Genomic DNA, 27,724 nt, shown 5'->3' with positions numbered 1-27,724 from the left:
CTAACTTACTACTTACTTACAATCCTTCGTCTCCGTCTTTATGTCGTTCGCCGCATCCACTCGACTCGGACCTCGCATTTCATTACCTAGTACCTACTTACCTACATGACTCACTGGCACATACGGACCATCGCTCCATCGTTCCTGTTACGGTCGCTGCATCACTTGCCACACCTTGTGTAATGCATCGTATTTCGGATGGGATGCTTTCGAGCTCCCTGCATAGAGGCTATTCGGAGATTTCGTTTGGTGGTGGCATTCACGATCGTCCGATGGGTCTCGTATACTTTCATTGACGAGGAACCCAACTTGACGAGAGTGGCTGATCGTGAGTATACTTTAAAGGGCGAGGTCCTCGTAAGTACGCTGAGTGTCACGGGGAGTGGCGCAGAAGGATCATGTTGGTTGTTGGTTGTTGGTTGTTGGTGCTTACGTACTTATGATAATGCTCCCGATCATCTTGTGTCCGAGTCTTTGTCGTGTGTCACGGTCTTTGTTTGTCTTTGTTTTGACGTATGTGTCAGTGTCAGTGTGCCACTGGCGCGTCAACCGAGCCTGAGGTCGATGTCCAACAGTTATCATGCGAGCATTCAAGTATGAGATTCAATGCAACAGCCTGTAGTGGGTACCAAATCTGAATGGCAGGGAAAATAACCAACCCGAATCCTATGACCTTCCCATCGATTCCAACCGATCCATGGACTCGGAGGACAAGGAAATCGAGACCGTCGTATAATAGCCTTCCGGTCTTCTCTCCATACAGCCCCCCAGCCCGAGTCCACCAAGATATGTAACGACAACGATACACAGAAAGATAACGACGATACACAGAAAGAAAACGACAAGAAAAAGTACTGCGCCATACTTACATCTCATATTTCGGATGCGAGGAATCGAACCCCGAGCTGCGGCGGACCTTAGGCACTCAGGAACTTAGGAACTCAACAGATTAATAGGGAGATGAGAGGCGGCAATGTTAGTCGTTACATCATATCCGATTGTAGGATCCATATGTAGTAGTATTCGTGAAGGACAAGGAATTCGAAGGAAGAACGGAACGAGGGCACGTATGCAGCAGCACTGGCGAGAACGGCTTTCAGATCTCGTCGTCCACGGTGCAGGACTTTCATCAGTGCCATCGGACGCCCTGAACGTTAAGCTTAGGATGCCCACCGTCGTCGTCGATACGATCGACGAGTTCGAAAGATTTGAACAGCTACTACCAATTTGGTAATCAATGGCACGGAAGCAAACCCGGTCGGCGTTCAAAACGGTCAAAACGTTCGACGTTCAAATTTTTTGATGGCAAGTCAAAGTCAGAGGATTTTGGCAGACGTTGACAGTAGTGGTGATCACGTCGGTCGGCAAAAGTAAAAAGAAGAAAAAAGCGGCGACGGCTAGTTATAGGCGTGGTGTGGCGTGGCGTCAGTGGACTCCTCGGAGGATTCAGACGATGTCAATGTCAATGTCAAACGCGACGGCGGTAGAGCATGGTGACTCCTTGGATAGAGGAAAGGTAAGCGGACTGAGACTCGTCGGAGGTGTTTCGAAGAAGGGGCAGCCGTAGATCAGTAAGAGACGCACGCGTGAGGTCGCGTCCGAGGATGCGAGGGAGTTTTTGATTTGGCGGGATGCCAAGGGATGGAACGGGCGGTTGGGGCAGAGGGCGGCAAGGGTATTGAATATGAAAGCGGGCTAGGAACAGGCGTCGAGGAACAGATTGGAGAAAAGAGAATGGAGGGCGGAGAGGACGAGTGATGGACGCATGGCTTAGTCGAGTGATGGAGTGCAGATCGGGCCGCGTGCCGCCTCTGGTTGTTCATCCGCGCGCCTTCTCCGGACGTCGTCCTCGCTCTCTCAGACCCCGCCAGTTCTCTTGCCGCCTCCGTCCACAGAACAGTAACACTAAGGCCACTCTAGCAGAGGCAACAAAGCGAGCGTAAGTCGTTAACAGCTTCCGTGCAGCCCAATCCGGCGCGGTGCCATGTGGCACGCGTCGCTTCTCAACCACACTCCTTCATTATTTCTCCTTCACTCACGCCTTGCCTTCGCTCTCTCATCACCCTCCCACTCCAGCCCCCAATCTTAGCACTGCAGGCGACATCGCCGACGTCGACGCCGACGACGACAAGCACCAGCAGCCGCCGCCGCCATGGACAGTCTCCAGATCCCCGACCCTTCTATACCAGGCCCTTCGCGCCAGCCAACGAACCGCCCCGTCTCGGTTCAACCGTATACCAACACCAGTCCCGCATCTCCCTCCACCCAACAGTCCTCCTCGTCCCGAAAACAGCGCGCCTCCCACACCGTCACTTCCGGCGCACAACAAGACGACGGGCCGACTTATCGCGACGTGTACTCCCACCCCGCAGCGCTCGCCTATGCTGCCAACCATCCCAGGCGGACGATTCCAAAGTTCGGCCCTTATCTCCTCCTCCAGACGCTCGGAGAGGGCGAGTTCGGTAAGGTCAAACTCGGACTGCATACGAATTGGGGAGAGGAGGTCGCCGTGAAACTCATCAAAAGGCACAATATTGACTCGGTCGTGCGCATGTCCAAGGTCGAGCGCGAGATCGAGGTCCTCAGGGTTCGTCCCCCCTTCTCTTTTCCGTTTCCACTCCACCGCCTGGCAGACTATTTTGCGTCCAATCCGGTCTGCCGAGGCAAGTCTGGCAGCTATGTGCAACGCTTCTATCTACACTCGAGCGTTCACTTTCCCGCCAGGAAGTTTCTCGATGTGCGCTAGACCTCGGCGTACATTAGGCTCCGTCTTCACAAGCACGACCTCTTGCTAGACTGCGAAGAGCAATTTACCCTCATGCCCTGAGATTGAGACAGAGCTTCCCGCAGCGTCGCTGGAAGGCCGTTACGTGACGCATCGCTGGCCTGCCGCTTCTCATACTGATGTATCTTTCCATTGCGCACGATCGAAAGCGTGGGGCGAACTTCTACGGCCGTCGCTCGTCTGCACGTTGCCTGTATTCTCTCTGTTCTATGAAGATCTCGAACGCTGCCTCAGGGACAATTGGCCTCCCATTCTCGCCCCCTCGAATCTCATACGTCTTTTTTTCTTTCTAATGTAGATGCTCAAACACCCCAACATCGTCCGGCTCTATGACGTGATCGAGACGGACAAGTACATCGGGATCATCCTCGACTACGCCTCCGGCGGCGAACTCTTCGACCACATCCTCGCCCACCGCTACCTGAAAGAAAAAGACGCCTGCAAGCTCTTCTCCCAACTCGTCTCCGGAGTCGGCTACATCCACCAACGTAAAATCGTCCACCGCGATCTAAAGCTCGAAAACCTCCTCCTAGACCGGAACCGAAACGTGATCATCACCGATTTCGGATTCGCGAACCGTTTCGAACATCGCACGGACGATCTCATGCAGACGTCCTGTGGCTCGCCATGTTACGCTGCGCCGGAATTGGTCATCAGCGAGGGAAGCTACGTAGGCAGCGCGGTCGATATCTGGAGCTGTGGCGTCATACTCTACGCGATGTTGGCGGGCTATCTGCCTTTCGACGATGATCCGGCGAATCCGGACGGAGATAATATTAACTTGTTGTACAAGTATATCGTCAACACCCCGTTATCGTTCCCGGACTACATATCCGGCGAGGCGCGCGATTTGTTGAGCATTATGTTGCAGCCGGATCCGCTGCGCCGCGCGAGTCTGAGCGAGATTATGCAGCATCGGTGGTTAGCCCCTTGGCGGCATCTTTTCGAGAAATCGGTGGAGGAGCTGGAGGGGATCGCGATGGAACAGCATAGACAGAAGAGACTGGCTTATCAACGACAGATGCGGAATCACGAGGCGCTTTCCAAGGATCGGGACCGCGACAGGGACGGTAACACTAAGGAGAAGATGTCGAGGAGTCAGAGCGAGCGCGCGAAAGAGATGTTCCCGCATGCGAGCGTCGCGGTCGCACCGGCGAGCACGAGCAGGTCCAGGTCGACGAGGGAACAGGTATATACCGGACCCAGTGGACAGACGGAATATTTGTATGAGACGTCGGTGGGGGCGGATCAGACGTTCGCGTCGGCTTCTCCGGTCGATATGGCCATGACGATGCCCCCTCCGCCGCCGCCACAACAACAGCAGACACAGGGACGCAGGGCGTATAATTCGGTGACGATGCCGTCGCATGCGCCATTGGACGAGGACGATCCGTTCGCGCCTGGGCCGGGGGTTGCTGCGATGAGGCTTCAAGAGGAGGACCAGGGGCAGTATGGACATATACATGTTACGCCGACGGAGGTGGAGCAGTCGATTCCGAGCTCGTGGAAGGATACACTTCCTCTTCCTCTTCCACTTCCGACGCCGTCCAACGCGAACAACGGTGCGGTGAACGGGAATGTGACGGGGAATGGGACGGGGACGAATACGAATGCGGCGAATACGGGGAGCGGGAGGAAGAAGGCGGCGGGGATGAGACATACGATTCAGGTGGAGTATGGAGAGCCGGGGGAGGAGTTGGCTCAGCCGGCGTCGAGTTCGAGGGTGGAACGTGGACAGCAGCAACAGCAGCAGCAGCAAGCGAGGACGAGGAGGCCGTCTGCTGGTTCGCAATCCCAAGGTCATGGTCAGATGTTACCCCCACAGACGCCGGTCGTTACCATCGACGCTGCGAGTCCGCCACATACGCCCGCGCATGGTTCGATGCAACAATACACGCCCACGACTGAGGACAAGACGACCGGCACGCCGTCCTCCGCGCAGTTCAATAATTCGAATTCGAACGGGAGTGTGTCGTCGAGACAGGGAAGGCATAGGAAGGGGATCTCGCTTGATAAGATTGGGTTTGGGAAGATCTTTGGTGGGAATGCGAACGGCGCTGGGAATGCGAACGGGAATGCAGGGAGTGGGAACGGGAACGCAGGGAATGGGAATGGGAGTGGGGGAAGTGGGACGGAGACGTCGAATGTGCAGGCGAGTGGGATTAGCTCGCGTGTGCCGTCGGATGGGTCGGCGGTTGGCGGTGGAGGAGGAGGAGGGGGAGGAGGAGGAGGGGATCAGTATTCGACTGCGACGTCTGGGAATGGGAGTGCGAGTAGGAGGCCGTCGACGTTGCAGGTTGGTGGTACGGGCACGGAGTCGAGTGTTTTGTTGAGTCCGACTGCGGGAGGGGCAGGAGGGGAGAAGGATAGTGTGAAGGAGAAGAAGAGTAGGAGGAATACGTTGACGGTTATGGTGGATAAGACGATCGGGAAGACGAGGTCGAAGGGGAGGAATTCGGCGACTACTGCGACTACTGCGACGAGCGTCGAGACGCCGTTCAAGGAGAAGGAGAAGGACGCCGGCAGGGAGGAGAAACGCGGACGGGAGTACACGAGGGCTCCGCTCTCGGCCGCGCCGCCTCCATCGTCGTATGCCACGCCTGGGAAGATGGACCCGCCGTATGGGGTGCAGAGGAACGAGAGCGTGGGGAGCGGGATGCAGGCGAGTAGTTCGAAGGCGAGGAAAGTCATGCAGTGGTTCAGGTCGAGGAGTAAAGGCCCTGGACCGGATCCTGAGACCGGGCTCGCTACCGCGGGAGCGGGAGAGATGGGACAGGCGTATCGACCCGGCGCGCATAATCCTTCGTCGACCTCGATCAATACCAGCAATAATGTCGGGCTCGGGTCGCAGTCGATGGCGGGGAGCGTCAGTTCACGACATGGACATGGACATGGTGGGCCACCGGCACCTTCGCATCCGCAGCGAAGCGCGTCGGCGGCGAATTCGATCGAGACGTCGTTCTCGTCGACGTACATCAATACCACGCCGTCGTTCGCGGAGCGGATGAAGCGGGGTATCGTCCCTGGGTCGTCGTATCGCGATTCGGTGAAGCCGCTCGGAGGTAACAGTAACAGCGCCGCGCAGTTGAGGGTGCATCATGGCGCGGTGGATCCGACGACGACGACGACGGGAAGTCCGCCGGAGGTGATGAAGCATGTGAGGCAGGTTTTGGAGGAGATGGGGATTGAGATACAGGTGGAGAGTGAGTTTAAGTTTAGGTGTGTGAGGGCGAAGAGGGGTAGGTTGGCTAATGGGGTGGGCGTCGGGGTCGGGTTGGGGATTGGGGCGTCGGGGAGTGGGGCGGCGCAGGGGACGAATGGGTTGCAGGCGTTTACGATGGTGGGGAGTGCGGCGTCGAATGGAGTGAGCTTTTTTGCCCTCTTTGCAGCGTATGATCGCATTCGCTAACTGTTGTTTAGGTCGACAAGCGTGGACTCCCAGTGCCCTCCAGCCAGTCCTTCGGCTCGGCGGGCGGGATGCTCAAGGGTCTGCTCATGCGACGTCAGTCCTCCCAAGCTGGTGCACCCACCGGTATCTCCTCCGCGTCGTTCTACGAGAGCGAGAACAGCGCCGATCCGCTTTCGCCAGACAACAGCCTCACCTCACCTACCGTCGCTCTTCCCTCGTCTGGACCCGAACAGGATGGCATCACCGTGTACGGTGATCAGAGCCAGGACGCGGGCGACGAAGTCCGGTTCTCGGTGGAGTTGACGAGGCTGGACAGGTTGACGGATACGTTCAGTTTGGATATTAGGAGGTTGAAGGGGAATTTGAGGAGTTATAAGTTCTTGTATGACATGGCTAGGGAGTGAGTTCTATCCGTTCTGTGAGGCGAGAACCTAAACTGACTATCTGTTCTGCGTTGTATAGCCGCCTCAACTTCCAACGGTGAAGTGAGATCGTCCGATCTAACCTTGAATATTCAGGCTCGGGACATTGAGTGGCCTCTTGGTTTAATTTTCTCTTCTTCCCCCCTTCGTGTGTTGTGCTGTTCGTATCAACTACAATACCCCGCATTCGTAATGATTCCCCCGCATGTTCACTAGTATTCCGTCCTCGGTCTATGGTTTCGTTTCTCGTCTCGGCTCGCCTCTGTCCCATGCCATGTCATACAATTTTATCGTTCGTGGATAGTTCCCTCCGTCCTCGCCTCTGCCTCTGTCCAGCTTCTCTCGGCCTCTGCTTCCTCCTCGTCATTGTTCAAACCCCCTTCGCCACCATGTCTAATTACATTTTAACCCTACTCATTCTACACTGAGTCTCTCTCTCTCCCTCTCTTCTCCCTCCCTATATCTCCCCGCTCGTTTCACGTCATCCATGTCTACCTGTCATTGTGTCTGTTATATAAACCAGCGTTCCCTTCCCATCTATCTGAGTCTCTCGTCTCCCGAACCGCCCGCTGTCCGGCCTCTTTCTGAATCCCTATCTCGTTCTCCCATCCTTCTGCCTTCTGTTCATGTTCTCTTTTCGGCTTCCTGATTCTGATTCTGTGTTTGTGTTTAATTGGCTATCGATCCATCGAGTCCGAGTCATTCTTCCGTACCCCCTCTCTCCCCGTCGAGTCTCGACTGTGTTCTATATAACTTAGGTACGTATACATACATGTGGATTTTCTCTTCTTTTTCTCTTTTTTTCAATGATTGTCAAGTCATCTCTTTCTCTTTCTCGTTTTTATTTTTGTCTTTCGTGTGTTTGATTTGATCATGATGAGTTCTTTTGTGGGTAGTGAATGGTATTGGTTCTGACTTCTGAGACGGTCCAGCGGGACGAATGGTTTCGAGAGTTGAATCTGAGGCTGGGACATTGGACAGACAAATCCCTTCAATCGACCGCGTCATAACCTAGATAATGACGATGACACGCGTTGGCGCCACAAAACGGGGCGTCGAACTCAGCTGGACAAGAAGTCGCGCCGGTTTCCAGACCCCGCCACGGACTAGCGCGGCCTCAGACCAGGTTCGAGAAAACTCTGTCTCTCTTCTCCTGCGTTCTGGTGGACAGGCGACTAGTAACTTACTGTTACTTTGGCTATGTACGCAAAATGACTTCATATTCCTCTATCACGACCTCAGAGAGTCCGAATACCACAGAAAAGGTGATTTGAAGCTTGAAGGGCAAAGAAAAAGCCGAGCTCTGGGTTTTCAATCGCCACTGAAACTCCTCCGACACTTGTCCGACCCGCTGGTCCCTGGATGAGTGCCGCATGTGGCGGCAATGTCTTTGACAGTCTCGAGCTCCCTATATGTACTGGAGTCGAGGACAGCGTCCGGCTCTAATATTTCCGCTCACCCTTGGGCATCATCCATCCTACTAGACCTGTACGACAGTTCTTCTGCTGTATCCTTGGCCACTTACACTCGCGCTATCCACACATAGGCTATATATTGTCGTTTCTATTTTTTCTGCTGCGGACCCCACAAAAGACGCTAGTACTACCACGAAAATGACATCTCCCTCACTGCTTGCTGTCTCTAACCCAACTTACTCCTTGAGATACCGGTCAACCTCTCTTCTTTCCCCTCCTCCACCTCATCACATCCGATCATCCCCCGAGTATCTCTCTACTGAAAACCCATATCAGCACCACCTACGCCACCACCGATCTCAACCTCACTTTCCTATCGTGTCCACTCTCGGCAGACCCGCCACCCCAAGACGACCTTCCGCTCTTGACCTCGACCATGGTTCACGTCGACCCTCACATAATCAAGCCTTCGCTCCATTCGCATCTCCATCCTCCTCTAAGATCATCTCTTCTTCCTCTCTACTACCTTCGTCGTCGTCATCAAATTCGCCACCATCACCATCACCGTCGCCACACTCGTCCGACATCCTTCTGGATCATCATCACGAAGACGTTCTATACGCCCATGGATCGATATTGACCGCCTCGCCACCGCTCTCTCCCATCGACCTCGACGCCGATTCAATTTCCGATACGTACAGCGAAAATAATAAGTCTAGAGATAGAGACCAGCAACAACAACAACAACAACGAAGACTTCGTCGAAGCTCGTTCGCGTTTATCAGGGCGGCGGTGACACCGAGGATCAAGCACGAACACGAGCATCGGAGTCAGACCGCGGAGGCGCTCGATATGGATTTTGCGTGCTGTGGACTTGTTGGATTCAATCACACTCACACTCACCACGATCCACTGCCAGCCTCGTCAGATGAATTGCCGCATTATAGATGTTGTGTGGATGTTACGGTGCAACTTGAAGGCGCAGTGATACAGAGGGATGTGTTGGGATTGGGGTTCGGGATTGGCATTGGCATTGGGATGGAAGGGGTAGAGGTCGGGTTAGATTATTCGGATAAAGAGTCGAGTTCGGAAGAGACGATGGGTGGTGGTACTCATTGCGATCCTATGGGTTCCGGTCGTACACAGGAAAGGTGGACGAGGTCGTGGACGAGGTGGAAGGGGAAGACGTTTCCGGTGTTCAAGGGTCGGTCTGAGAGTGCTTTGGACGGAACTGGAATGGGTGGAGATGAGGATGCGGCGATGATGGCGTGTAGACCTAATGTTACGAAGAGGCGGTCGAAGATGTGGTGTTTGGCGTCGTGGCGGGAGATGGAGAATGTGGGCTTGGGGCCGAAGGGCAGAGTTGTACATCATGGGCAGAGGATGAGGGGTGCGAGCGCGAAGATTTGATTGTAATTGTAATTTTGTATCTATATTGCTACTTTGTATGTACTGTCCAATCATGTATAATGTATATGTAGCTTCGTGTATAACAAGAGATTGTCTAGTTCATCCAGACAGAACCACCGCCGATCTTCGTTTCTCTCTGGTACGAAACCTGAACAAGTTCCATATATAGAACAGGACCGAGATCGATGTGAAGTTGAAGCTTCTTCGAGGTGGCGCAGACTGTGATGGTGCTTTGAAAGGGACCGCTACAGTCATGGGACATGTTGCGGTGCCCCGAAATCTTTGCAGCAGAGCCACTGTCCTTGAGGCCTCTACACATTCTGGAGGGGCCCAGAGAGCGAAAGCAAGGCAAAGTGTGATGGTGATGTCCTATTCTCCGTGTAGAGGCTAGAAGGCCCTACAAACGCAAAAGGGCCCGAACCTGAAGTATTGCAGATTGACATCGCGAACGGACGGGATAGGAGATCTATGTCAGGATCTGTGTATCTGGCGATTTTCGACGGAGAGGCACGAGCGATGAAAAGACGGATCAAGAGAGAGGGATTTGTAGCCGGGATCCAACGGAGGCAAGATCGACCGGTTTTTGCCGTTGGGCAACCGTTGGGTGACTGTCGGAAAGCCCCTGTGGCGTGTACGGTGTGTGGCGGAACAGACCCGTTGGCCGAGCAAAGGTGAAGAAGAGTCCTAAGTTAGGATGAAACGACGAGACAATGCAGAGCATGATGAAGCGAAGGTCGTGCAGAAGCCGTTGCAATATCGTACCAAAATGACGTTTGTTTAGTTCCGAGACCAAAACAAAGAATCCACCACTGATGAGAGGCGCAGGGGATGTCTGTTGTAACTGTTTGAACACCCAGGGTACTGTGCGCGGTGTCTGAGAAAGTGCATCAGGACAGAGCGGACATATCGGCGGCACTCTGACAAAGTTACAATACAGGCATGCGGTGTGCCTGACCAGCACCAAGAAAGAGAAGAGACAGAAGAGGCACGTCTGATTGGGCAAGCCCGCGAGTACTGTAGATGATAGCGACCGCTGGAGATGATTGTCGGCTGGGAAAACTCCGCATACTCACCTCAAAAAAACAACGATAAACTGCATGCTTTGCGGAGGCGGCCAATTCAGTTTGACTTGCGGTATAGAAAAGTGGGACGACATGCGCTGGCAGGGGAATTTTTGTTATCCTGAGCGTCCAAGCATGCATGCACACCTTCCTCCGGACGCGAAACGATTGATACAGCTCGGTCCGACTCCATTGGATGATTCCAGCGTCCAGTCAGACGCAAGATGAGGCCACCCTACGTGTGAACCGGAGGGAGATACGCTCTTGCAGGTTTCTGACGAGTGCTAGCGCCGGATTGTAAACGGTACAGCGCCACTGCCATCAAAATAAGCGTATAGCGCGAGCAGGCGTCATTCCCTTGACGAGAGTCAGGAGATACAGCCCGGTGAGCCATTCCTGCAAAAGAGGCAATTCGTCCAGGTGGTTATCGAAGAAAGATCAGGGTGCGCACGAAGTGAATGGAGCTTGTGAAGCCCGTCGATGGCCGTTCACAAATAGCTCGGAGGGTGTACAAGAAATGTGTTTTCGAATTCGAGAATTGACGACATCGAGCAGTGCATGGATAATATGCAATAAACATCACAGTCAGCATGAGGTCGAGTCAGTCTAGGACGACAGTCATCTCGCCGAGCACGTTCGACATTCTATGTTCCGGTCGCAGGCTGTGACCGAGGCTGAGCGAGAATGAGAGTTATTTTCTGTGTTCATGTGGATGGATGACGCCTCGACGACGTCGAAGAGTCCAGACGGACGGCCATCGATGCCTGGCAGTGGCGCAGTCTTGGAGGTACCCAAACTGAGCCGGTGACGGGGCGGAATGGGCTTTGCGGGACCCAGCCGAAGCTCCGATCAGTCTCTGATAATCTCCTCCGAGCGTCCGACGCAAGAGTATAAAATCGACCCCCCTTCGCCCTAGCCGCCCTCCTTTTCTTCATCACCCACATCCACAACCAACCACCACAACCACCCTCCACCACATTAAAATGGTACGCATTATTTCCTTTCTTCCTTTCTCGATGTCGTACTCATGAGAGTCTCCAGGTCAAAGTCGGAATCAACGGGTTCGTACTCGTTTTTTTATCGGGCGGAAAAAGGTACAGATAGGGATATTGACGCTCAATGATCGTCTTATTTTCTAGTTTCGGTGAGTCTCAATCATTCTCTGTTGCACAAGTCCTGGCTCACAGCGGTGAATGAAGGTCGTATCGGCCGTATTGTCCTTCGTATTGCCATCGAGGACAAGCGCACTGAGGTCGTTGCCGTCAATGAGTGCGTTTATTTTCTGCGATTACCCCTATCGAAATATTCACATCTCATCCGCCGTTCCTCCACAGCCCCTTCATCTCCCTCGACTACATGGCCTACATGTTCAAGTACGATACCGTACACGGCCGCTTCAAGGGCACCGTCGAGGCCAAGGACGGTAAGCTCGTCGTCAACGGCAAGCCCATCACCGTCTTCGGCGAGAAGGACCCCGCTGCCATCGCCTGGGGATCTGTTGGCGCCGACTACGTTATTGAGTCCTCCGGTGTCTTCACCACCATCGAGAAGTGAGCCAAGCTTCACTTCTATGCTATCCGATCATCCGCTGATGTCTTGACTTGTGCCCAGGGCTTCCCTCCACTTGAAGGGTGGCGCCAAGAAGGTCATCATCTCGGCTCCTTCCGCCGATGCCCCCATGTTCGTTGTCGGTGTTAACCACACCGAGTACGACCCCAAGCTCACCGTCGTACGTTCTTTCCTTGTGCATCGTGACTGAGTTTCTGTAACTAAGGCATCATACCTCGCCAGATCTCCAATGCCTCCTGCACGACCAACTGCTTGGCACCCCTCGCCAAGGTCATCAACGACAAGTTCGGTATCGTCGAGGCCTTGATGACCACCGTCCACGCCACCACCGCCACCCAGAAGACCGTTGACGGTCCCTCGCACAAAGACTGGCGTGGTGGCCGTGGTGTTAACGGCAACATCATCCCCTCCTCCACCGGTGCCGCCAAGGCTGTCGGCAAGGTCATCCCTAGCCTTAACGGCAAGCTCACGTACGTCACGATTGCTTGGATCTTGTATAGACTTCATCTGATCGTATGATTGTCACACAGCGGTCTTGCGTTCCGTGTCCCCACCAACGATGTCTCCGTCGTCGACCTTGTCGCCCGTCTCGAGAAGCCCGCTTCTTACGATGACATCAAGGCCGCCCTCAAGGAGGCCGCCGAGGGTCCCTACAAGGGCATCATCGAGTACACCGAGGACTCCGTCGTCTCCACCGACTTCATCGGCAACTCTGCCTCCTCCATCTTCGACGCGTCCGCCGGCATCCAGCTCAACAAGAACTTCGTTAAGCTTATCTCCTGGTACGACAACGAGTGGGGTTACTCCAACCGTGTTGTCGACCTCCTCGTCTACGCTTCCGAGAAGGACGCCTCTGCCTAAAAGGTTTCGCCGACGATCGCTATTCTTTTTCTCGCGCCGCGTGCGCTGCATAGGGGACGTACTGGATTTTGAGAAGTCGCTCTGTATTTTAGGGGAAGAGAAAAAGAAGAAGGAATTGTACAGGTTTTAATGTTCTTATGACGCTTGTTGTTCATCACCCATAGACGTATAACATAAAGGAAGAAACTTGTAGTTTTGTGATATACCATGCAGAAGCGGCGCGTACTGTACTTGCATCTGTGCGAACGGGTCGTTGGGACGAACGAGCTCGATCAAGATGAAAAATCAAGAAGAAATGACGCAGTACGAAATGCGCCAAAGTATCGGGCTCTTTCCGCCGCCCGCCACCGAGTGTGGTTTGGCGGCGGTGGCGCGGTTCCTCTGGTTCAAGTCTCCTCACGACCACAACACACCTTCTCCGTGGTCGGTGCGTTCGTTCTGTCTTTGAGTTGTTCTCCTTTCCTCGCTGACATAGTTGCGCGCGAAACCGACCGTTTGTTATCGTCTAGTCTCCTGTAACATTTCTACTAATACGGAACCCTTCTGCGGCGAACTTGCAACTTATGCCTTCGCTCAACACGACAGAGGATATCCGCCTGGCGCGAATTGCCGCCAGGACATGTTCAACCAAGCCATACCGGAAGACCGCTCTGGTAGCGAACTCTTCCTCTGCAGACTCGGCCTTCAGCTCGAACTTCATTCCTGTCGATGAGAACACTCTGAAGCTACCTTCTGCCACACATTCCTTCCCGCCGCCCACTCATCCTCTTGGTCCTAGCTCTTTTCCTTGTTCGTCTAGACTTAATGCACACTATACTTCTGTGGGTTCTTCTCGTGCTCTTCGTCATACCAACGTTCCACGCGGTGTGGCAGCTTCCGGAGGAATACCGCCCGCTGCTCAGTCTACAGTGCCTCTCGCTACTCGTAACTCTCAATCCATACCCGCCGACGTCCCAGGATACCTCACGTACGAACAGTACAAACAGGTCGAGGAACGCTGGATAGCCGGTCTCAACCCTCGTAAACGAGGACGCTGCCTCATCGATCAACAAACCTTCGACACCATCTGGGACGTCCTCGAAGACCCCGAAAATCAAAGTATCTCGAACGCTCAAACCCGCTGGTGGATCCGAAAGATGTTCACGTTCAGTTACCCTCAGACTACACTCGCTCGTGCATCTCCATCCATCCCTACGTCCAACCTCGCCGCGAACCCGCACGCGCTCGATCCTATCGTCGTGCACGATAAGAAGCCTCTGGCGATCAAGGAGCATATGTATCAGATCCTGTGCAGCTGTCATGCGATGTGTGGGCATGGGGGGAGAGACAGGACCTGTGCGGTGATTAGGGAGCATTGGGCTTGGATACCCAAGGAGCTCGTGGCGTTGTTTGTCAGGAATTGTCCGACTTGCTTGGTCAAGAAGACGGGCAATCCGGATTTTGGGGTGTTGGTGGAGAGTCAGAAGAGGCAGGCGGAGAATAAGGAGAAGGAGGCGATTGAGAGTGTGGTGGCGGTTCTTGGGGCGGCGGTCGTGAAGGATGGGTTGGCGCTTGAGGGTGGGCCAGTGGGCGCGGAGTCGGCTGTGGCGCAGGTGCAGGTGCAGGCTCAGGCTCTCCTGGTAGCTTCGAACTTCAACAACTCGGTTTCCGGCTATGTTGTTGGGCCTTACACGGACGCTGTGGCCGATCTCGACTGTACTGTTACCTCGTCGTCTGCTTCTGGTCTTCAGCTTCCTTCGCAGTCCTACTTGTCGTACCCGGCCCCCTCGTCTAGGATAGGCTCGCCGCAGCTCTGCCTGCCCGGGCGCTACGACACTTATCATCCTCACTACTTTGGCAATCCTATGGGCTTCGCTGGCGATTCCTTCCAGTCTAACGCTGTTCCTCCGAAGACTATCTTCGATTCTCCGGAGCCAAACATGTTCCTATTTCTCAACAACGACGCTTTCTCTCCTGCTCTCGGTTCTCCGTTGCCTCCTCCTGCAGGAACGTCTGCTCTCGATTCTTCTGCCACGAATCTTTCAGCACAGTCGATACAGCGCTCTAACCCGATGTCTCTCCAGTGTCTACTCAACTCTCCTATGGACGCTGTTTCTAACCCCACGTCTACGTCCACTCCCTCCCCTGGTGCTTCGGTAGCTCCTCGACAGACGAAGCCGTTCGGCCGGGGATCCCTGTCAGAGAAACGAGGCATCGTTCTCCCTCCGGTTGTGCCTACGGCCATCAACGCTGTGCTAGGATTCAACGGCTTAACGTCCACGTTACCGGCTTTGCAAGATCAGGGTATAAGTGGGGCGCATCCGGATGTTAGGCGTGAGACTGATGCCGAAGATGAAGGGATGGAAGCAGGGACGAGGGTGGGGCCAATGGAGCGCGGAGTGGAAGATGTGATGATGGGCGTGGAGGCACATGAGTCCTGCCAAGAAATCGTGGGGGAGAACGACTCGACGCCGATGGTCCTGCTCTATCCCGGTTCTTCTTTTGAACGCCGTTTCTCTGGGGAGCCCCAGTACGAGCATACAACCCCTTCCAACGCTCGTCAGCATAATCCTACCACATTCGATTGCCCGCCGGTTTCGCCGGTCCATCTTGGGAACGTCAAGCATGTTACGCGGAGGAACTTCGATGTCGATGTCGACTATGCGCAGGCTAGTAGTTCGGACGCTGGGACATCTCCTGGTCGTGACGAGGGTACACGAGGAACGAAGGAGGCGAAACGTTGGGGCGCATTGATGTTCGACTCGTCGTCTTCGGATAGTGTTCCGTACTCGTTCGAAGGGCAGGCCCAACTTCGAGACGAGATGTCTTTCGAACCTGGAACCGACAGAGGAGGTCATGGGCTCAAAGCTCCGAGTTCTTGGTCTCATTGCGACTGGCTGGAGTCGTTGGATATAAACACTCGGGATCGGTTCCCGCTTATGCTCGACGAGGCGACTCCTAAAATTAACGACCACGGAAACGGAAGCTGGTTGTATGAGGTCGATTTTGCGGGAACGTCGTCTAGTTCGGGATCGGATCCTTTCTTGGCGTCGATGGAGGGCGGTGTCGGGCTATCAGGAGACGAGATGGATGTGGGGTTTACCGGGTGTGGGTATGGCCAGGTCAATACCGGCTGGGACGGGTTCGATGATCTGGGTGGATGTGTGGATGCGGTATGAGAGAAGAACTCTGAGTTTTGTTTTGAGTTGTGCGCAGTCGAGATCTCTTTATTCGACTTTCCATGACCAGGAGGCACCTTGCAGCACATAGTTTTGTATTACTTACTAGATGTCGATTTTGATGGACTATATTCTGACATTTTACGATCTATACATACACTAATCCTTCTACACAATCTTAGCGCACACCTTCAGTGTCACTGTGGCGCAATGCTAGACTTGGTCTCGTCCCATGAACACACGTTCCTGCGAAGTTTCTTACCGAAAAAGGGCTCCATACCCGCTCGTCAAACGGCTCGACATATGGTGTTAGCGATGCCAAAGTGGCATTGAGAAAGACAGAGCGTCACCGAGTGCAGAGGCTGGGCACTGGCGAGGGTGGAGATGTGGCGTCAAGAGCCGTCATGGGCGCGTCTATTTGGCTCTCACGACGTCATCATCGCGCATCAGCGGCACCGTTGCCTGCCCTATATAACCCTCCGCATCCCGTCTTGTGTCCATTCATCGCTCTTCGTCTCCTACGACGACCCACAAAATTCTGCCATGAAATTCTCTGCTTTGCTGGCATTTTCGCTATTTGCGCTCGGCGCACAGGCTTCGTGGTTCGGATCCGACACCCCAAGTACGTGCCTTCCACGATGTTCGCGTTTTATTTCAACATGCTCATGACGCGCCCCTATTCAGCTTACCAGACTTGGGACACGAAGCAATTGACGTCGTGGCTCAAGGAACATAACGTACAAATACCCAAGGGCACAACCTCTCAGAAAGATCTGCAGGAGCTCGTCAAGTCCAACTGGGCTTCAACACAGGCCTTCACTGCCGAACAATACGCCGGCGCGCAGAAGGCGTTCCAAAACCTGAAGGACTCCGCCTTCGACACCTGGGACGAGTCGACTCTTCGTCAGTTCCTCCTTGAGCAAGGCGTCGTCAACCCTTCTGGACCTCGCGAACAGCTTGTTCTTTTGGCTAAGCAACGGTATAAGGACTACCAGAGCGCCGCCTCTTCGCTTTCGTACCAGGCTTCGACTGGCGTCTATGGATCGCCGGCTTACCAGGCCACGCAGTCCATCAGCTCCGCCATTGCGGCAGCGACGAACACTGTCGGGCGCCAGCTCGACGACTCGAAGGACTACGTCTACTCGTCGTGGGACGATAACCGGCTGAGGACGTTTTTGGAGGAGAAGGGCGTGTTGAAGACGAAGCAGGAGGCGACCAGGGATGAGATGCTGAAGATGATGAAGGATTCGTATGCGAAGGTCACTGACCCCGTGTGGAATGCCTGGTCTGACTCTTACCTCGTGTGTCACCGCAATCTCCTTCCTTGTGTTACGTCCGACTGACCATTTCGTAGAATGAATGGCTGTATGAACACCGCGTCTATCCCCACAACGACGTTCCTCCTCCCCGCCCGACCCTCGCTGAGCGCATGAAGAACTACTACTACGACAGCACCACGCATGTATGGGATAGCTGGACCGACTCTGAGCTCAAGGCTTGGCTTGTCGAACACAACATCATCAAGAGTGACGCCCAGATCAAGCGCGAGAAGCTCCAGAAGCTCGTCGGGTAAGTCAGCCTTCTCCTTCCTCTTCGTTCCTTTACTCATGAAAGTCTTCAGCGACAACTACTCGCACGCTGAGGATGTTGCCTGGGCTTCGTGGCGCGACTCTGACATTCGCGCATGGTTGGTCTCCAACGGCTACCTCTCCGACGACGAGGCCTCCAAGATGAGCCGTGAGCATCTCGTGAAACTCATCAACACTAAGTAAGTCCGTTTTGTGTGGATCGTTTTTCACGAGTAATAGCTAACGACCTCATCAGGTACAAGGACTCCAGCGCCAAGGCTAGCGCATACCTGGTCTGGCCTGATGCCCGTCTCCGTGCTTACCTCCGCGAGCACGGTGTCTCTGAGGACGCTCTCCCCACTACTCGTCCCGGTCTCCTTCGTAAGTCTCCTTTTTGTTTCTTATATAGTCTCCGCAGATGTTGATCGTCTCGTGGATTTTACAGAGGAAGTCCGTATCCGCTATGTCCAGGCTTCTACCCGCACCGATGAGTTCATCCAGCGCATTCGCGATAGCTTGAACTCTGGCATTCACATCGCCGAGGACAAGCTCGCTCAGGTCGTCGACCTCCTTTCTGGCTCTACCGAGCGCGCCAAGGAACGTGCGGCCGACAATGTAGATTGGGCGACGTCCAAGGGTGCCAAGGGTACAGCGACCGTCAAGTCCGCCGCCGCTGAGGCTTCCGTCAAGGCCAAGTATGACCTGTGATTTGTCGTCGTTGTTGTCGTTCAGTTGTCGTAACTCGAAGTTTGAATCTTTGCTGTCGAATGCTACCTCTTCATCCTCATCCTCCCTCCCCCCTTCCTTCCCCACCTACCGACCATCATCATCTGCGCTCCTCGTTTCATGACCGTAACGATTCACGGACTCGGACCGGGCATCATTCTTGTACCAGTACCATAGTAAACCCTCTAGCTTCTTAGTACTTCTCGCCAACTTCTATGATATCGGCCTGTATATTTAGTTACCTAGTCTGGTGGATGTTGGGATTTGGATTGCTGCTACGTTGCACTGAAATCAAAATTGGATCATCCTCTCCGGTCATAGGTTGGGCGTGGCATTTCGTTATGCGCGTGTGGCTTTTCTGAAGACGTGATTCCTAGGTCGCAAAGAGATGGGCGTTGAGCGGATATCGGGGCCAGCAACGGAGGAACAAACGCTTGCCACATTTGGCCACAACGCGTCGGCGCGCCTGTGGCTGTGCCGTGTTCACGACGCGTCCTCGGCTATTCCCGTTCCTCATTGTCTTGTCCTCTTTTGTTTTCGAGGTCGCGCTCTCAGGCTCCATTCTCGTCGACAATGAGGCCGGCTGCGTGGAGGACATATGGACCCTTAGCTCGACTCAAAGAGAACAATGCCATTGAACTGCCTCGTTGCCTGGGCGATCTTCTCAGTCTCGACTCTATAGCTAGCTGGGGTGGGTGCTCTTTTATACGCTTGTTCTGTGCGTTCGGGTGCTTCACCCTGTCCTCTTCCCTCTCGTGTTCGTGTTCGAAGTCGCTGTCTGTTCCTGTTTGCTATATAGACGGTTCACTAGGCTCCAGGATCCGAGCCTATCATTCTTATTTTCTTCCTTCACGCCCACACGCTTGACGCCTCCTCAGCCCGTTCTCAATCGCTCGACGGTGCAGGCTCACCCATTCCACGCCAATTGGAGGATATATACTTTTGTGCACTCGCTACAACCACGACAATCTCTTCTTGAATTCCGCTCGCTTCATCAACAAGTCTACGCTCGCTTTACCTCCCTAATAGTCCCCATCCAATACACTCAGAATGCTTCCCCCTCGCGCATGTGAGTTGCTACCTGTACTTCTTGCCCCAAAACGTGTCGACTAATGAGATGAAATGAATGAATTTTCCGTGGTATAGACGTCTTCATCGGTCTCAACGCCATCCGTGCTCTTTCCATCATCGCTTGTCTTCTCGTGTTTGCCAGTAGTATCACCACGATGGTACATGATGTCGAGGCCGTTAATCGGTTCATTGCGGAGGGAAAGGATGATTCGTCGAATTCGACTAGTAATCTGATGAGCTATGAGTATATTGCGTACGTCTCTTACCTTCTGCTGTCGCGTGCCCTTGTCTTGCTTGTACCTTGGCGAAAAGTGCTCACTGAAGTGTGGCACTTTTGACTTACAGTGACAGCACGGTGCCCAACCAACCGGCTGGTGCATTCTGGGCCGTCCTCAACCGTCTGCTCATCATCTTTCAAATCATCGTCCTCATCCTATCTGAGATTGGCTGGCCGTCCGCCTTTTTCGACCGGTATTTTCCTGTGCTCGGGTCCGAGTTTGGCCTCGGTGCACTCGGTGTCATTCAATGCTTGTGCGTCCCTCTAGTATTATTCTTCCCCTAGGATCTCACTGATGCGGTTCCTCAGGATTGGTGCCGCGGTCCTGTCACACCACGTCGACGACTTCTCCCTCGTCTCCGCCTTCTTCCTCTTCGCCCTCGGCTGCCTCAACATCCTCCTCGGCCTCATCTTCCGTCAACACGCGAAATCCAAACGGTCCATCTTCAACTGGCGTAACCACGCTAAATCCGTCCTTCCCACCAACGTCGCCGGCATCAACGTCGAGCGCGCCGCCTCCGCCGCGTCCGCGGCACACTCGTTCGCTTCGTCTCATTTTGGGAAGGAGAAGGGTGCTGGGGCTGGGGTCGATGAGGAGGGACGGATGCAGGAGCCGGCGGCGGACCGGGAAGATAGGTTTGCGGGCTTTGGGTTTGGGAGGCAGGGAGAGAAGAAGGCGGGTTTGAAGGGGTTTTTGATCTCGAGGCCGTTGGAGAGCTTGCCGAAGTATGCGCCTGGGTCGAGAGCTTGAGTTTTATGCTGCTTGTTGGCCTTGCGCGGGTTCCTCGTCCTTTCGGATTGCGGATTCTCCTTCCCCGGTCGCTTACGCTCGCCTCCATATGATGGCTTGTCATGTCGCTTTACGAGGACACTGTGCCCCGAGACCCGTTGAACGGGGAGGACGATGATCAACGACGAACGCTGGATGATTTCTGGACGATGATTGTAGGCTGGGTCGTCTTTAGGGTATTTGCGAATAATGGGCTGGTACCGGTACCGGTCGTCGTATTTTGTAGCTCTTATACCTCCATTCCTTGAAATTGTAGCGATTAGCGGACTGTGATTTTATCTCCTTGGCTCTGTATTCCCTGTGCGATAACACGGCTTGTGCCTACGAAAAACCTACATGATCTTAATACCTCGACTGTGAAACTCGGGGCCAGTCCCACGAACGAGGGTGGCCAAATTGAATATGAAGACAGTCGTCCTAATCGACGGCCATGCTCTCTCGTATTGGAGATAAATACACGAGAAAGTCATTAGACAGCGTGCTATAACTGTGGAGAATGGTCTCACTCGGGTTCGAACGCAAGATCTGTCAATTCCGCGGCGCGCCACCGCGCAAGGTGCCCTTCCTTCGCCTTCACCTCCGCCCCCTCCATTCCCTCCGTTCCCCCTCTCCCCTCCTTCTCCTTTTTCCCCTTCGCTACCCTTCTTGTCGAACAGAAATACAGTTGGCCGCAACAAAATAGCCCCGCGCGAGGGTCGAACTCGCAGCCTTCAGATTGAATTTACAAGATTGGACCCTTGAGAGGAGAAGTTCGTAAAAGTCTGACGCTCTATCCGATTGAGCTAGCGGGGCTTATTTATGGTGTATCAAGTGACATTATAATTTATTCTGCTCTGACCGAAGGCTAGGACCAACTCAAGAGCCTTAAATTCAATTCTTTACCACGAGACCACAAAATTCACCAGTCACTGGTAGCCGATCAGAACACAATATCAAGTCTGAACATCCATGGGTGCACCACGAAGAGGTCCACTCAATTTAAATAAATAAACCCCCAGGTGTTTCGTAGGTCTTCTGCAGATGTCAATAGCTCTGAATCACTACGCAATCCGGTTTCGTGAGTCGAGCTCAATGACCACTCTCCTAAGTACAGACTACAGCATGGAGTGTAGCTCTGAGAAGTACGAAGAACAACCATGGAAACGAAGAGGACAGCGAATTGCAATCGACAAAACAACGCAGCGAAAATAAATGAAGTACAAAGAATAAAACAGTCAAACACATCGTCCATCCACTCCAACAACTGTAGCATCATGCCCGAAGCACCGCGATGTCGAGCAAAAAGCTAACCTGCCTTCCCATAGCTCTCACTCGTGCTCCTCTTCATGCCCACCCCGAACATATTGCTCTGAACACCTGGCTGCTTGGCTCTCTTCGAGGTGGGTATTAGTTGGTCTCTATAGTTCCTCGGCTCATAATCCCAGGTAGCATAGAACCTTGCATCCGGCAATACGCTCTCCTTCTCCGGCCCATCACCATTCGCCGCCTTGTCCTTATCCTTGTCGGAATCCTTGGCTTTCTCTTTGCCTTTGCCATTGGTCAGGCCATTTGGAAGATTAGTGATGGGCGTTGGACCAGCGGTAACGCCTGCAGGGAGGATAGGAACGGCGGTCTTGTTCCAATGAGCAGGCACTCCAGGACCATACGTCAACTTCTCGTTGCTTCTGTAAAGAATGGGCGGGTGACTGAGACGGGTAACCCGCGTATGCACGAGGTTCTGACGGAAATGATGAAAAATGGAAGTGAGTGAGTGATTAGACCCAAAAGGCAACGAAAATAAATTGAAGAAAATTGAAACGGAACATGATCGCAAGATGACATACCGGCAGCACCTCGCGCGCTAACTCCGGTATTCGAGAGGTTTGAGAGCTTATGAGCGGTGACCCTCTTTCGAATGGAACGACGGAACGCGGATGAACGCCCGGTAATCTCTTCTCCTTGTCCTTCCCATCCTCATCTTTCTTTTCATTCTGTGGAGTTGCATTAACAGGAACGGCATATGATGGACCAAACGGAGCGACCGTTGGGAGGTTAGGCGTCAAGTTCGCGTAGAGCGTGTCAGCGGGCTCCCAGCGTGATTTCTTTTGTGTCTGGTCTAGAAGAGCCATAGCGACACGGTGACGAGAGGGGTTCGCGGCGTTCGGGTTCGCGGGTGGTGGATGGGTGAGGATGTGGTGATAAGCTGCTATAAGAGAGGGCGGGACTTGGGGGGTTGGAAGGCGGGGGTGAGATGACGACAACTGGGAAGACGAAGTCGATGAGGGGAGTAATGAGGCTGGGAGATGCCATTCTGGAATTCCGGACAGAGATGAATCCGTATATGGGACGGCTGTGGCGTAATCTGCTGGTGCAGTCGAAGAATGCCGAGGCGGAGATGCTGGACGGTCTGCTGCAGGATTCCGCGATGCAAGGGAGGCAAGCGGGAGAGGCTCAGGTTCTGGAGAAACACGGGAAGCAGATGGAAAGGGTGGGAGGAAGCTCGGGATATGGTCTGGTGGCTGCCAGTTCTCTGTCCGTGGACGTTTGCGGGCTGGGGATGATGGATTTGAGATAGGAGATAGCGGAAGTGGAGGCGTTGTAGGTTGTGGCGGAGGTGTTACTGGCAGCTGCGACACACGTCGAAGAGGAGGGAAGTCGTCCAGAAGTTCCATCTCATCATGTTTCCTGACTTTCGCACTCGGTGGTTCTACTTCCGTCGTTCCCTCCTGACGAGAAGGTTCGTCTTCCTCCTCAGGCTCATTATCATCCTCATCATCCTCATCGTCGTTGTCATCGGGAAGGATGTCGGGTAATGGAGCATATTCCAGCGGAATTACCTCGCGTGACAATGGGAGACCCTCCCGTAGGACCGCTAAGTATGAGCAGAAGCAAACTGATAGGTAAACAGCGACTGTATTTGACAAGGCACGACTGACCCTTGAGCTCATTCAGCTCCTCTACTCTCCTTGCTGTCCGTTGTTGCGCATATCGTCCCAACTCCATCCCTTCCACGCTCGCATAATCGCCCAGTTCATCCACATTCACTCCCATTTCGTCCAGGGCAAATAGAGCATCGCGTGCGGTAAGATTCGTTCGACCTGCGTGCTGCGCATATTGTGCACATGTCGATGTGAGCAGAGAAAGATACCGGGACAGGAGGTCTGTGAGCACGAGTGAGGCTTGAGTGGACGAGCGCGTAAAGCTGTGAGCGTGCAAAGTCTTGATCGTCGTGGATTCAAGCAGTTTGAATGTATTGGTTTCCATCTGTTGTGAATCTCACAGTCGTTGTCGCCGTCGTCCTCGATGGCGGTGAGTAGCAAGGGGTAGTGACTAGAGCGTCCGGGGCCACCTTCGATGTTGTGCACTCGTCCGCTTCTCAATTTCGGCAACTGCCGTGATTTAAAACTCCGTCTGTTGAATGGCGTAAACATATCTCTTCCTTCGTTCAAAGTCTCCGTAGCAGGCCTCACACAAAACAATCGTCCTTCCTTTATTTTATAGCCTCACAATGTATGCCTCAAATACAACATATTATAGCGATCGAATTCAAATATACCGGCAGACAAAATAAATGGCGGCGTACAATAGCACAGAGGCCGGAACATAGCAGTAAAACCGAAAACATACGAATAAATCATAGTTCGTGGAGAAGGAGGGGTCCACACATACGCAGCACATCGTGCGCTATCATAAAGCGATCGTAAACAGAGGCATGTCTTTCATCTAACCTCCTGCCTTTCCCAGCAACGCGTAACCTCCTCCTCGAGGACCGTGGAGCTGTGGGCTGTATCAGTACTTCACCGCGCGAGACATGGCAACACGAGGCTGACCTTGTTATAGCACCTACTGCAAAATGGCTCTCCGTCCTTCTCAGTCAGACGGCTCGAATCCAAGGTGGTATTGCACTCTCCGCACCGCAGACAGCCCTTGTGCCATGTCTTTCCTACAGCCTTGACCTAGTGTAGCGATGCAAGGATGGTCAACCTCAAGAAGGAATCAAGTACAAGGATATACACGCACCTGCTCCGCAAAATATACACTCTTCCCACATTTAGGGCACTTCGGCGTCTCCGCACCCCATCTACCTCCTGTCTGCATAGGCTTCAACTCGCCTGTTAACCCTACACCATATCTCGTCCCAGTCGGAGAAGTCGTCAAAGGCGACATAGTTCCCCTCCCCAGGGTAGCACTGCCATTGAACTTCATGCTCATCGTCCCTCCAATTGACGATTGTGCGCGCCCTACGGTCCCAGGGGATGCTGTTTGGAATTGGCGTTGCTGAAGCGGCGATTCTGCTGATACCGTGCGGTTGGGAATACCGGTGCGAGAGAGCGGCTGGAGTGAATTTTCTCGGTCGGAGGATTCGAGTTCTGACGTATTATCCATTACTGCATTGTCGTCGTCTTCCTCGTATTCTGCGACCGAGTTGAAGTGGCCTGATCCGGGTGGCGATGTAGGTCTACCGATGGAAGATGAGAAAGAATTGGCGGTGGGACTCAGAGAGTGCGTTGGTTTGAGCGAGAAGCTTCCACTGTTGTTGTGGCGACCAGGTAGAGGAGGCGGGGATCTGGTGGTGCGAGGAGGTAGAGGCGGTCCATCAACAGATGATCGCGGAGAACCGGTATTCGCGGGAGATTGTACGTTGGGTAGTTGGAAGGAGCCAGTGCGTGTGGGGGATAGGGGTGCAGCGCCATCCCGGTGCGGCAAGTTGGCCTGCCGGAGGTCGCGCGTACCGAAGAGCTTCGTGTGGCAATTCTTACTGAAGAGATATAAGTGTGACATACAACATGACAAATGGAAGAAAAATCCTACCAATATGGCTGCACCGAGAAGTCCAAGGAGAAACCGTCAGCGCTGAAGTCGGCGCAACATATTCCTCAGAAGCGTACCTCTTGGTCATGTTCTACAAGATTATAGGAATCTAGCCGCTTATTGCATTCCATGCAGGATAGACAAGGCTGAAATGGGATTCGTTCATGATATATCCAAAGCCTCAGAACATGAGGAACTCACTTTGTGATACAACTTCGCGAAGTTAAGGACTGATCAGGATACGCTTCATATTTAGCGTTGAGTGGCGAGACATACCTTCCTTCCCGGACCCATTACCTGTTGCGATCATCGGCGCCACTCAGCAACAAGATGGAATAAAAATATGGAGACCACTCACCTGCTCTGCAGCATAGACAGCTTTAGAGCACCTCGGACAAATAGGCGTTCCACCATAAGGATGCATTTGTAAGGCACAAGCTATGATACACTAGATACAAAGGTAGGACGACGCTGGAGCAAGTGTTGATCTTGTAAGAGATAAACTGTCGCAAAGGTGTTGTGTATTATTGCCCAAGAGAGTATAGTATGATATTATCTCGAGCTTGAAGGTCGACTGAGGTGATGAGGAGGAGGCAAGAAGCACAGCGGGTCAAAGCGCACTCCGGTTACAGCGCATGACGTAAACACGGCGGCATTACCCGGTTACCACAACCTAGTTCCCCCTTTCGGGTTCCGTCGCTTTGTGTACGTTCACCACGATCTTCTCTCGCGTGTGCCACCGCTGGGGTGCCACTCAACCTATGAACAGGACCTCGGGCGGGAAGGGCTATAATTTTGTCGCAAGCTTCGTGAATGTCCTACAACTCCACGGGAGAACGGCCTCCGAGTCGTCATCACGGAAAGGACAACGAATGTCCAAGTCGGTTGATACGAGAGTTGCGGTGACTTGCAGCTTCTCCTAGAAGCCCAATAAGTCTTCTGCATACAGTACGTGACTCTATTGATGTACCTATCTTTCTCTCAAGCCGGTCTATCCTTGCCAGGTCATCGCCTCCGACGCAAAAATATCAGCTTGTAGCCTCGGTTTGTTCGCAAACTTCTACTGTACGCACGAACCCATCCAGCGAGTCAGCTGCGTTGGATTGCAGCCGGCCATACACAAGTGTCTAACTTCAGCTCCTACCCCGGCGGCTTCGTTGTCGGCTTCTTTGCGTAGGCTCAGGCCAAGTGGCCGAAGGTCACTCCGTCATTCGACGGGCAGGTTCTCGCTTCCAGGGAGATAAAGGTCACCTGTACCACGGTGCTTTGAAGTTGGACGTATTATTATTACGTGTCTATGTCTTTTTACACGAAGCATAAGGGCACCCGGTATGTTTTCTTACCAAACGCCGGTTCGAAGATCCTCGTTCAACCCTATGCTTTCCTCTCGCAGCTCGTTATTTCCACTTCACCTTCACATGTGCTCGTCTCGACCGCCTCCAACCTGGCCTAGATGTAGGTCATAATCGCTCAAACATAGGCCAATATCCATCCACACGGTAATCTTACGCGGTTCGGATCTGTCCGGGATGACAGCCGCCCAGGACCACATAACCAGTCGGTCACGCAACGAGGCATCGGGACGCACAGCTCACACGTACAATCTGCACTTCTCCGGTCTTGCTGCATACCAGGGGCAAAGCACATATCCCCGAGGGGAGATCCAACAAACGCTTCTAGTCGAACGTTTAATTGGATCTCTCGTTTTAAGATCTGTTCAACATTGGGCCCACTGGGGCTATCATACAGAAGTCGCGATGTGGCCAGTGGGAGGGCAGATATCAATGGAATCTCGAGCGTCGGCGAATGTCCAGTCGATCGTTGTTCGTCAATAACTCCGAGGTGGTGTGGGTATGGGTGAAGCTTGGGGCTTGCAGATCTGGCTCACTCCGCTGCTGTTGGATCTTCCTGCTTCCCGTCTTATGGGTCGAAGTGCTCCTCGCGGGTTATACGCCATGTGCGCGTGTGAGGCCCGGTCGACGAAGGAGTTATGTGTGGCTGGAAACCCGTCATTTTACTGGTCAGCCTCACGCTCACGCCACAATCTGAGCGTTAAGCGATTTTGCTTGACAGCCCCTGTTTAACCGGCATCTTACAGGAACAACGCTGATGAATGTTGGGCATACAACCATCGTAATGCTCGCAGACTATATTTATGTTCGATGATTCTGTTCCGTTCAGAAGGTGGTGGTGCTCACGAGTCGCTTTGGTCAGCCACAACAGCCGCCACCGGCGGCCATATCGTTGGCGTCTAGGACACTGATAACCATTCGCTAGGCTCAGAACAGAGTAACCCGTGAAAAGTGTCTGACGGGGCGCGATTGACTTTGACAGTACAATGTAGGAGGTCGTGATCGACCGCTTACGCTATGCGCTCTTACTACGTGCCCTTTGAATACCTTTGGGCCTCG

The 27,724-nt window shown here is 53.5% G+C and overlaps 9 protein-coding genes and 1 non-coding gene across 10 annotated transcripts; 7 read left to right on the top strand and 3 right to left on the bottom strand.

Moving 5' to 3' along the window:
• The first annotated feature begins 586 nt into the window (after window positions 1-586).
• On the top strand, window positions 587-1,456 carry STEHIDRAFT_150739 (uncharacterized protein). The gene has a single exon (XM_007310691.1). The coding sequence runs from the start codon at window positions 974-976 to the stop codon at window positions 1,232-1,234; it is 261 nt and encodes an 86-aa protein (XP_007310753.1). The 5' UTR covers window positions 587-973; the 3' UTR covers window positions 1,235-1,456.
• Window positions 1,457-1,863: 407 nt separating this feature from the next.
• STEHIDRAFT_87710 (Pkinase-domain-containing protein) lies at window positions 1,864-7,162 on the top strand. Its single transcript, XM_007310690.1, has 5 exons — window positions 1,864-1,939; window positions 2,077-2,587; window positions 3,084-6,149; window positions 6,206-6,594; window positions 6,657-7,162. The coding sequence occupies exons 2-5, from the start codon at window positions 2,153-2,155 to the stop codon at window positions 6,676-6,678; spliced, it is 3,912 nt and encodes a 1,303-aa protein (XP_007310752.1). The 5' UTR covers window positions 1,864-1,939; window positions 2,077-2,152; the 3' UTR covers window positions 6,679-7,162.
• Window positions 7,163-8,172: 1,010 nt separating this feature from the next.
• STEHIDRAFT_142951 (uncharacterized protein) lies at window positions 8,173-10,465 on the top strand (the record flags this gene model as incomplete). Its single annotated transcript, XM_007310689.1, has 5 exons — window positions 8,173-9,421; window positions 9,540-9,580; window positions 9,611-9,802; window positions 9,826-10,077; window positions 10,379-10,465. Exons 1-5 carry the CDS (start codon window positions 8,230-8,232, stop codon window positions 10,463-10,465), a joined length of 1,764 nt encoding a protein of 587 aa, XP_007310751.1. The 5' UTR covers window positions 8,173-8,229.
• Window positions 10,466-11,452: 987 nt separating this feature from the next.
• On the top strand, window positions 11,453-12,932 carry STEHIDRAFT_105784 (glyceraldehyde 3-phosphate dehydrogenase; the record flags this gene model as incomplete). The annotated part of the gene is made up of 7 exons (XM_007310688.1): window positions 11,453-11,488; window positions 11,544-11,567; window positions 11,701-11,771; window positions 11,837-12,052; window positions 12,114-12,231; window positions 12,294-12,541; window positions 12,602-12,932. The coding sequence occupies exons 1-7, from the start codon at window positions 11,486-11,488 to the stop codon at window positions 12,930-12,932; spliced, it is 1,011 nt and encodes a 336-aa protein (XP_007310750.1). The 5' UTR covers window positions 11,453-11,485.
• A 932-nt stretch (window positions 12,933-13,864) lies between these two features.
• Window positions 13,865-14,380, top strand: STEHIDRAFT_24606 (uncharacterized protein; the record flags this gene model as incomplete). The annotated part of the gene is made up of 1 exon (XM_007310579.1): window positions 13,865-14,380. A coding segment is annotated over one exon (516 nt), but the record flags the coding sequence as incomplete, so codon positions are not given.
• Window positions 14,381-16,633: 2,253 nt separating this feature from the next.
• STEHIDRAFT_87701 (uncharacterized protein) lies at window positions 16,634-18,673 on the top strand (the record flags this gene model as incomplete). The annotated part of the gene is made up of 6 exons (XM_007310687.1): window positions 16,634-16,712; window positions 16,775-17,391; window positions 17,445-17,659; window positions 17,712-17,858; window positions 17,915-18,039; window positions 18,104-18,673. 6 exons carry the CDS (start codon window positions 16,634-16,636, stop codon window positions 18,364-18,366), a joined length of 1,446 nt encoding a protein of 481 aa, XP_007310749.1. The 3' UTR covers window positions 18,367-18,673.
• A 267-nt stretch (window positions 18,674-18,940) lies between these two features.
• STEHIDRAFT_142950 (uncharacterized protein) lies at window positions 18,941-20,810 on the top strand. Its single transcript, XM_007310686.1, has 4 exons — window positions 18,941-19,453; window positions 19,531-19,708; window positions 19,801-19,986; window positions 20,042-20,810. The coding sequence occupies exons 1-4, from the start codon at window positions 19,435-19,437 to the stop codon at window positions 20,481-20,483; spliced, it is 825 nt and encodes a 274-aa protein (XP_007310748.1). The 5' UTR covers window positions 18,941-19,434; the 3' UTR covers window positions 20,484-20,810.
• Window positions 20,811-21,202: 392 nt separating this feature from the next.
• Window positions 21,203-21,314, bottom strand: STEHIDRAFT_t291. The gene has a single exon. It is a non-coding gene; the product is annotated as a tRNA-Lys (tRNA).
• Window positions 21,315-21,571: 257 nt separating this feature from the next.
• On the bottom strand, window positions 21,572-23,832 carry STEHIDRAFT_87696 (uncharacterized protein). Its single transcript, XM_007310685.1, has 4 exons — window positions 23,438-23,832; window positions 23,213-23,373; window positions 22,346-23,173; window positions 21,572-22,239 (listed from the first exon to the last, which is right to left on the bottom strand). Exons 1-4 carry the CDS (start codon window positions 23,763-23,765, stop codon window positions 21,808-21,810), a joined length of 1,749 nt encoding a protein of 582 aa, XP_007310747.1. The 5' UTR covers window positions 23,766-23,832; the 3' UTR covers window positions 21,572-21,807.
• A 185-nt stretch (window positions 23,833-24,017) lies between these two features.
• On the bottom strand, window positions 24,018-25,901 carry STEHIDRAFT_87694 (LIM-domain-containing protein). The gene is made up of 8 exons (XM_007310684.1): window positions 25,672-25,901; window positions 25,590-25,610; window positions 25,515-25,526; window positions 25,391-25,459; window positions 25,314-25,321; window positions 24,522-25,260; window positions 24,332-24,457; window positions 24,018-24,278 (listed from the first exon to the last, which is right to left on the bottom strand). Exons 1-8 carry the CDS (start codon window positions 25,735-25,737, stop codon window positions 24,225-24,227), a joined length of 1,095 nt encoding a protein of 364 aa, XP_007310746.1. The 5' UTR covers window positions 25,738-25,901; the 3' UTR covers window positions 24,018-24,224.
• Between the last annotated feature and the right edge of the window lie 1,823 nt (window positions 25,902-27,724).

This window comes from Stereum hirsutum, assembly GCF_000264905.1.
Source record: "Stereum hirsutum FP-91666 SS1 unplaced genomic scaffold STEHIscaffold_21, whole genome shotgun sequence".
In the NCBI taxonomy this organism is placed as follows: Eukaryota; Fungi; Basidiomycota; class Agaricomycetes; order Russulales; family Stereaceae; genus Stereum; species Stereum hirsutum.
The sequence above is the reverse complement of the archived record's forward strand: the minus strand, read 5'-3'. Positions and strand labels throughout refer to the sequence as shown.

What these genes read in the sequence shown, in the direction of transcription:
- STEHIDRAFT_150739 (XM_007310691.1), top strand. Translation starts at nt 974, where the DNA reads ATGTTAGTCGTTACATCATATCCGATTGTAGGATCCATATGTAGTAGT.
- STEHIDRAFT_87710 (XM_007310690.1), top strand. Translation starts at nt 2,153, where the DNA reads ATGGACAGTCTCCAGATCCCCGACCCTTCTATACCAGGCCCTTCGCGC. An exon ending in GGAGTGCGGCGTCGAATGGA is followed by an intron (nt 6,150 to 6,205) that starts GTGAGCTTTTTT and finishes ACTGTTGTTTAG; the next exon opens with GTCGACAAGCGTGGACTCCC. An exon ending in TTGTATGACATGGCTAGGGA is followed by an intron (nt 6,595 to 6,656) that starts GTGAGTTCTATC and finishes TGCGTTGTATAG; the next exon opens with CCGCCTCAACTTCCAACGGT.
- STEHIDRAFT_142950 (XM_007310686.1), top strand. An exon ending in ATGAGCTATGAGTATATTGC is followed by an intron (nt 19,709 to 19,800) that starts GTACGTCTCTTA and finishes TTTGACTTACAG; the next exon opens with TGACAGCACGGTGCCCAACC. An exon ending in CTCGGTGTCATTCAATGCTT is followed by an intron (nt 19,987 to 20,041) that starts GTGCGTCCCTCT and finishes GCGGTTCCTCAG; the next exon opens with GATTGGTGCCGCGGTCCTGT.
- STEHIDRAFT_87696 (XM_007310685.1), bottom strand. Translation starts at nt 23,765, where the DNA reads ATGGAAACCAATACATTCAAACTGCTTGAATCCACGACGATCAAGACT. An exon ending in GGAGCTGAATGAGCTCAAGG is followed by an intron (nt 23,374 to 23,437) that starts GTCAGTCGTGCC and finishes GCTCATACTTAG; the next exon opens with CGGTCCTACGGGAGGGTCTC. An exon ending in GTCAGGAGGGAACGACGGAA is followed by an intron (nt 23,174 to 23,212) that starts GTAGAACCACCG and finishes AAACATGATGAG; the next exon opens with ATGGAACTTCTGGACGACTT.
- STEHIDRAFT_87694 (XM_007310684.1), bottom strand. Translation starts at nt 25,737, where the DNA reads ATGCATCCTTATGGTGGAACGCCTATTTGTCCGAGGTGCTCTAAAGCT. An exon ending in GTGTATATTTTGCGGAGCAG is followed by an intron (nt 24,458 to 24,521) that starts GTGCGTGTATAT and finishes TCGCTACACTAG; the next exon opens with GTCAAGGCTGTAGGAAAGAC. An exon ending in GCAGTAGGTGCTATAACAAG is followed by an intron (nt 24,279 to 24,331) that starts GTCAGCCTCGTG and finishes TACAGCCCACAG; the next exon opens with CTCCACGGTCCTCGAGGAGG.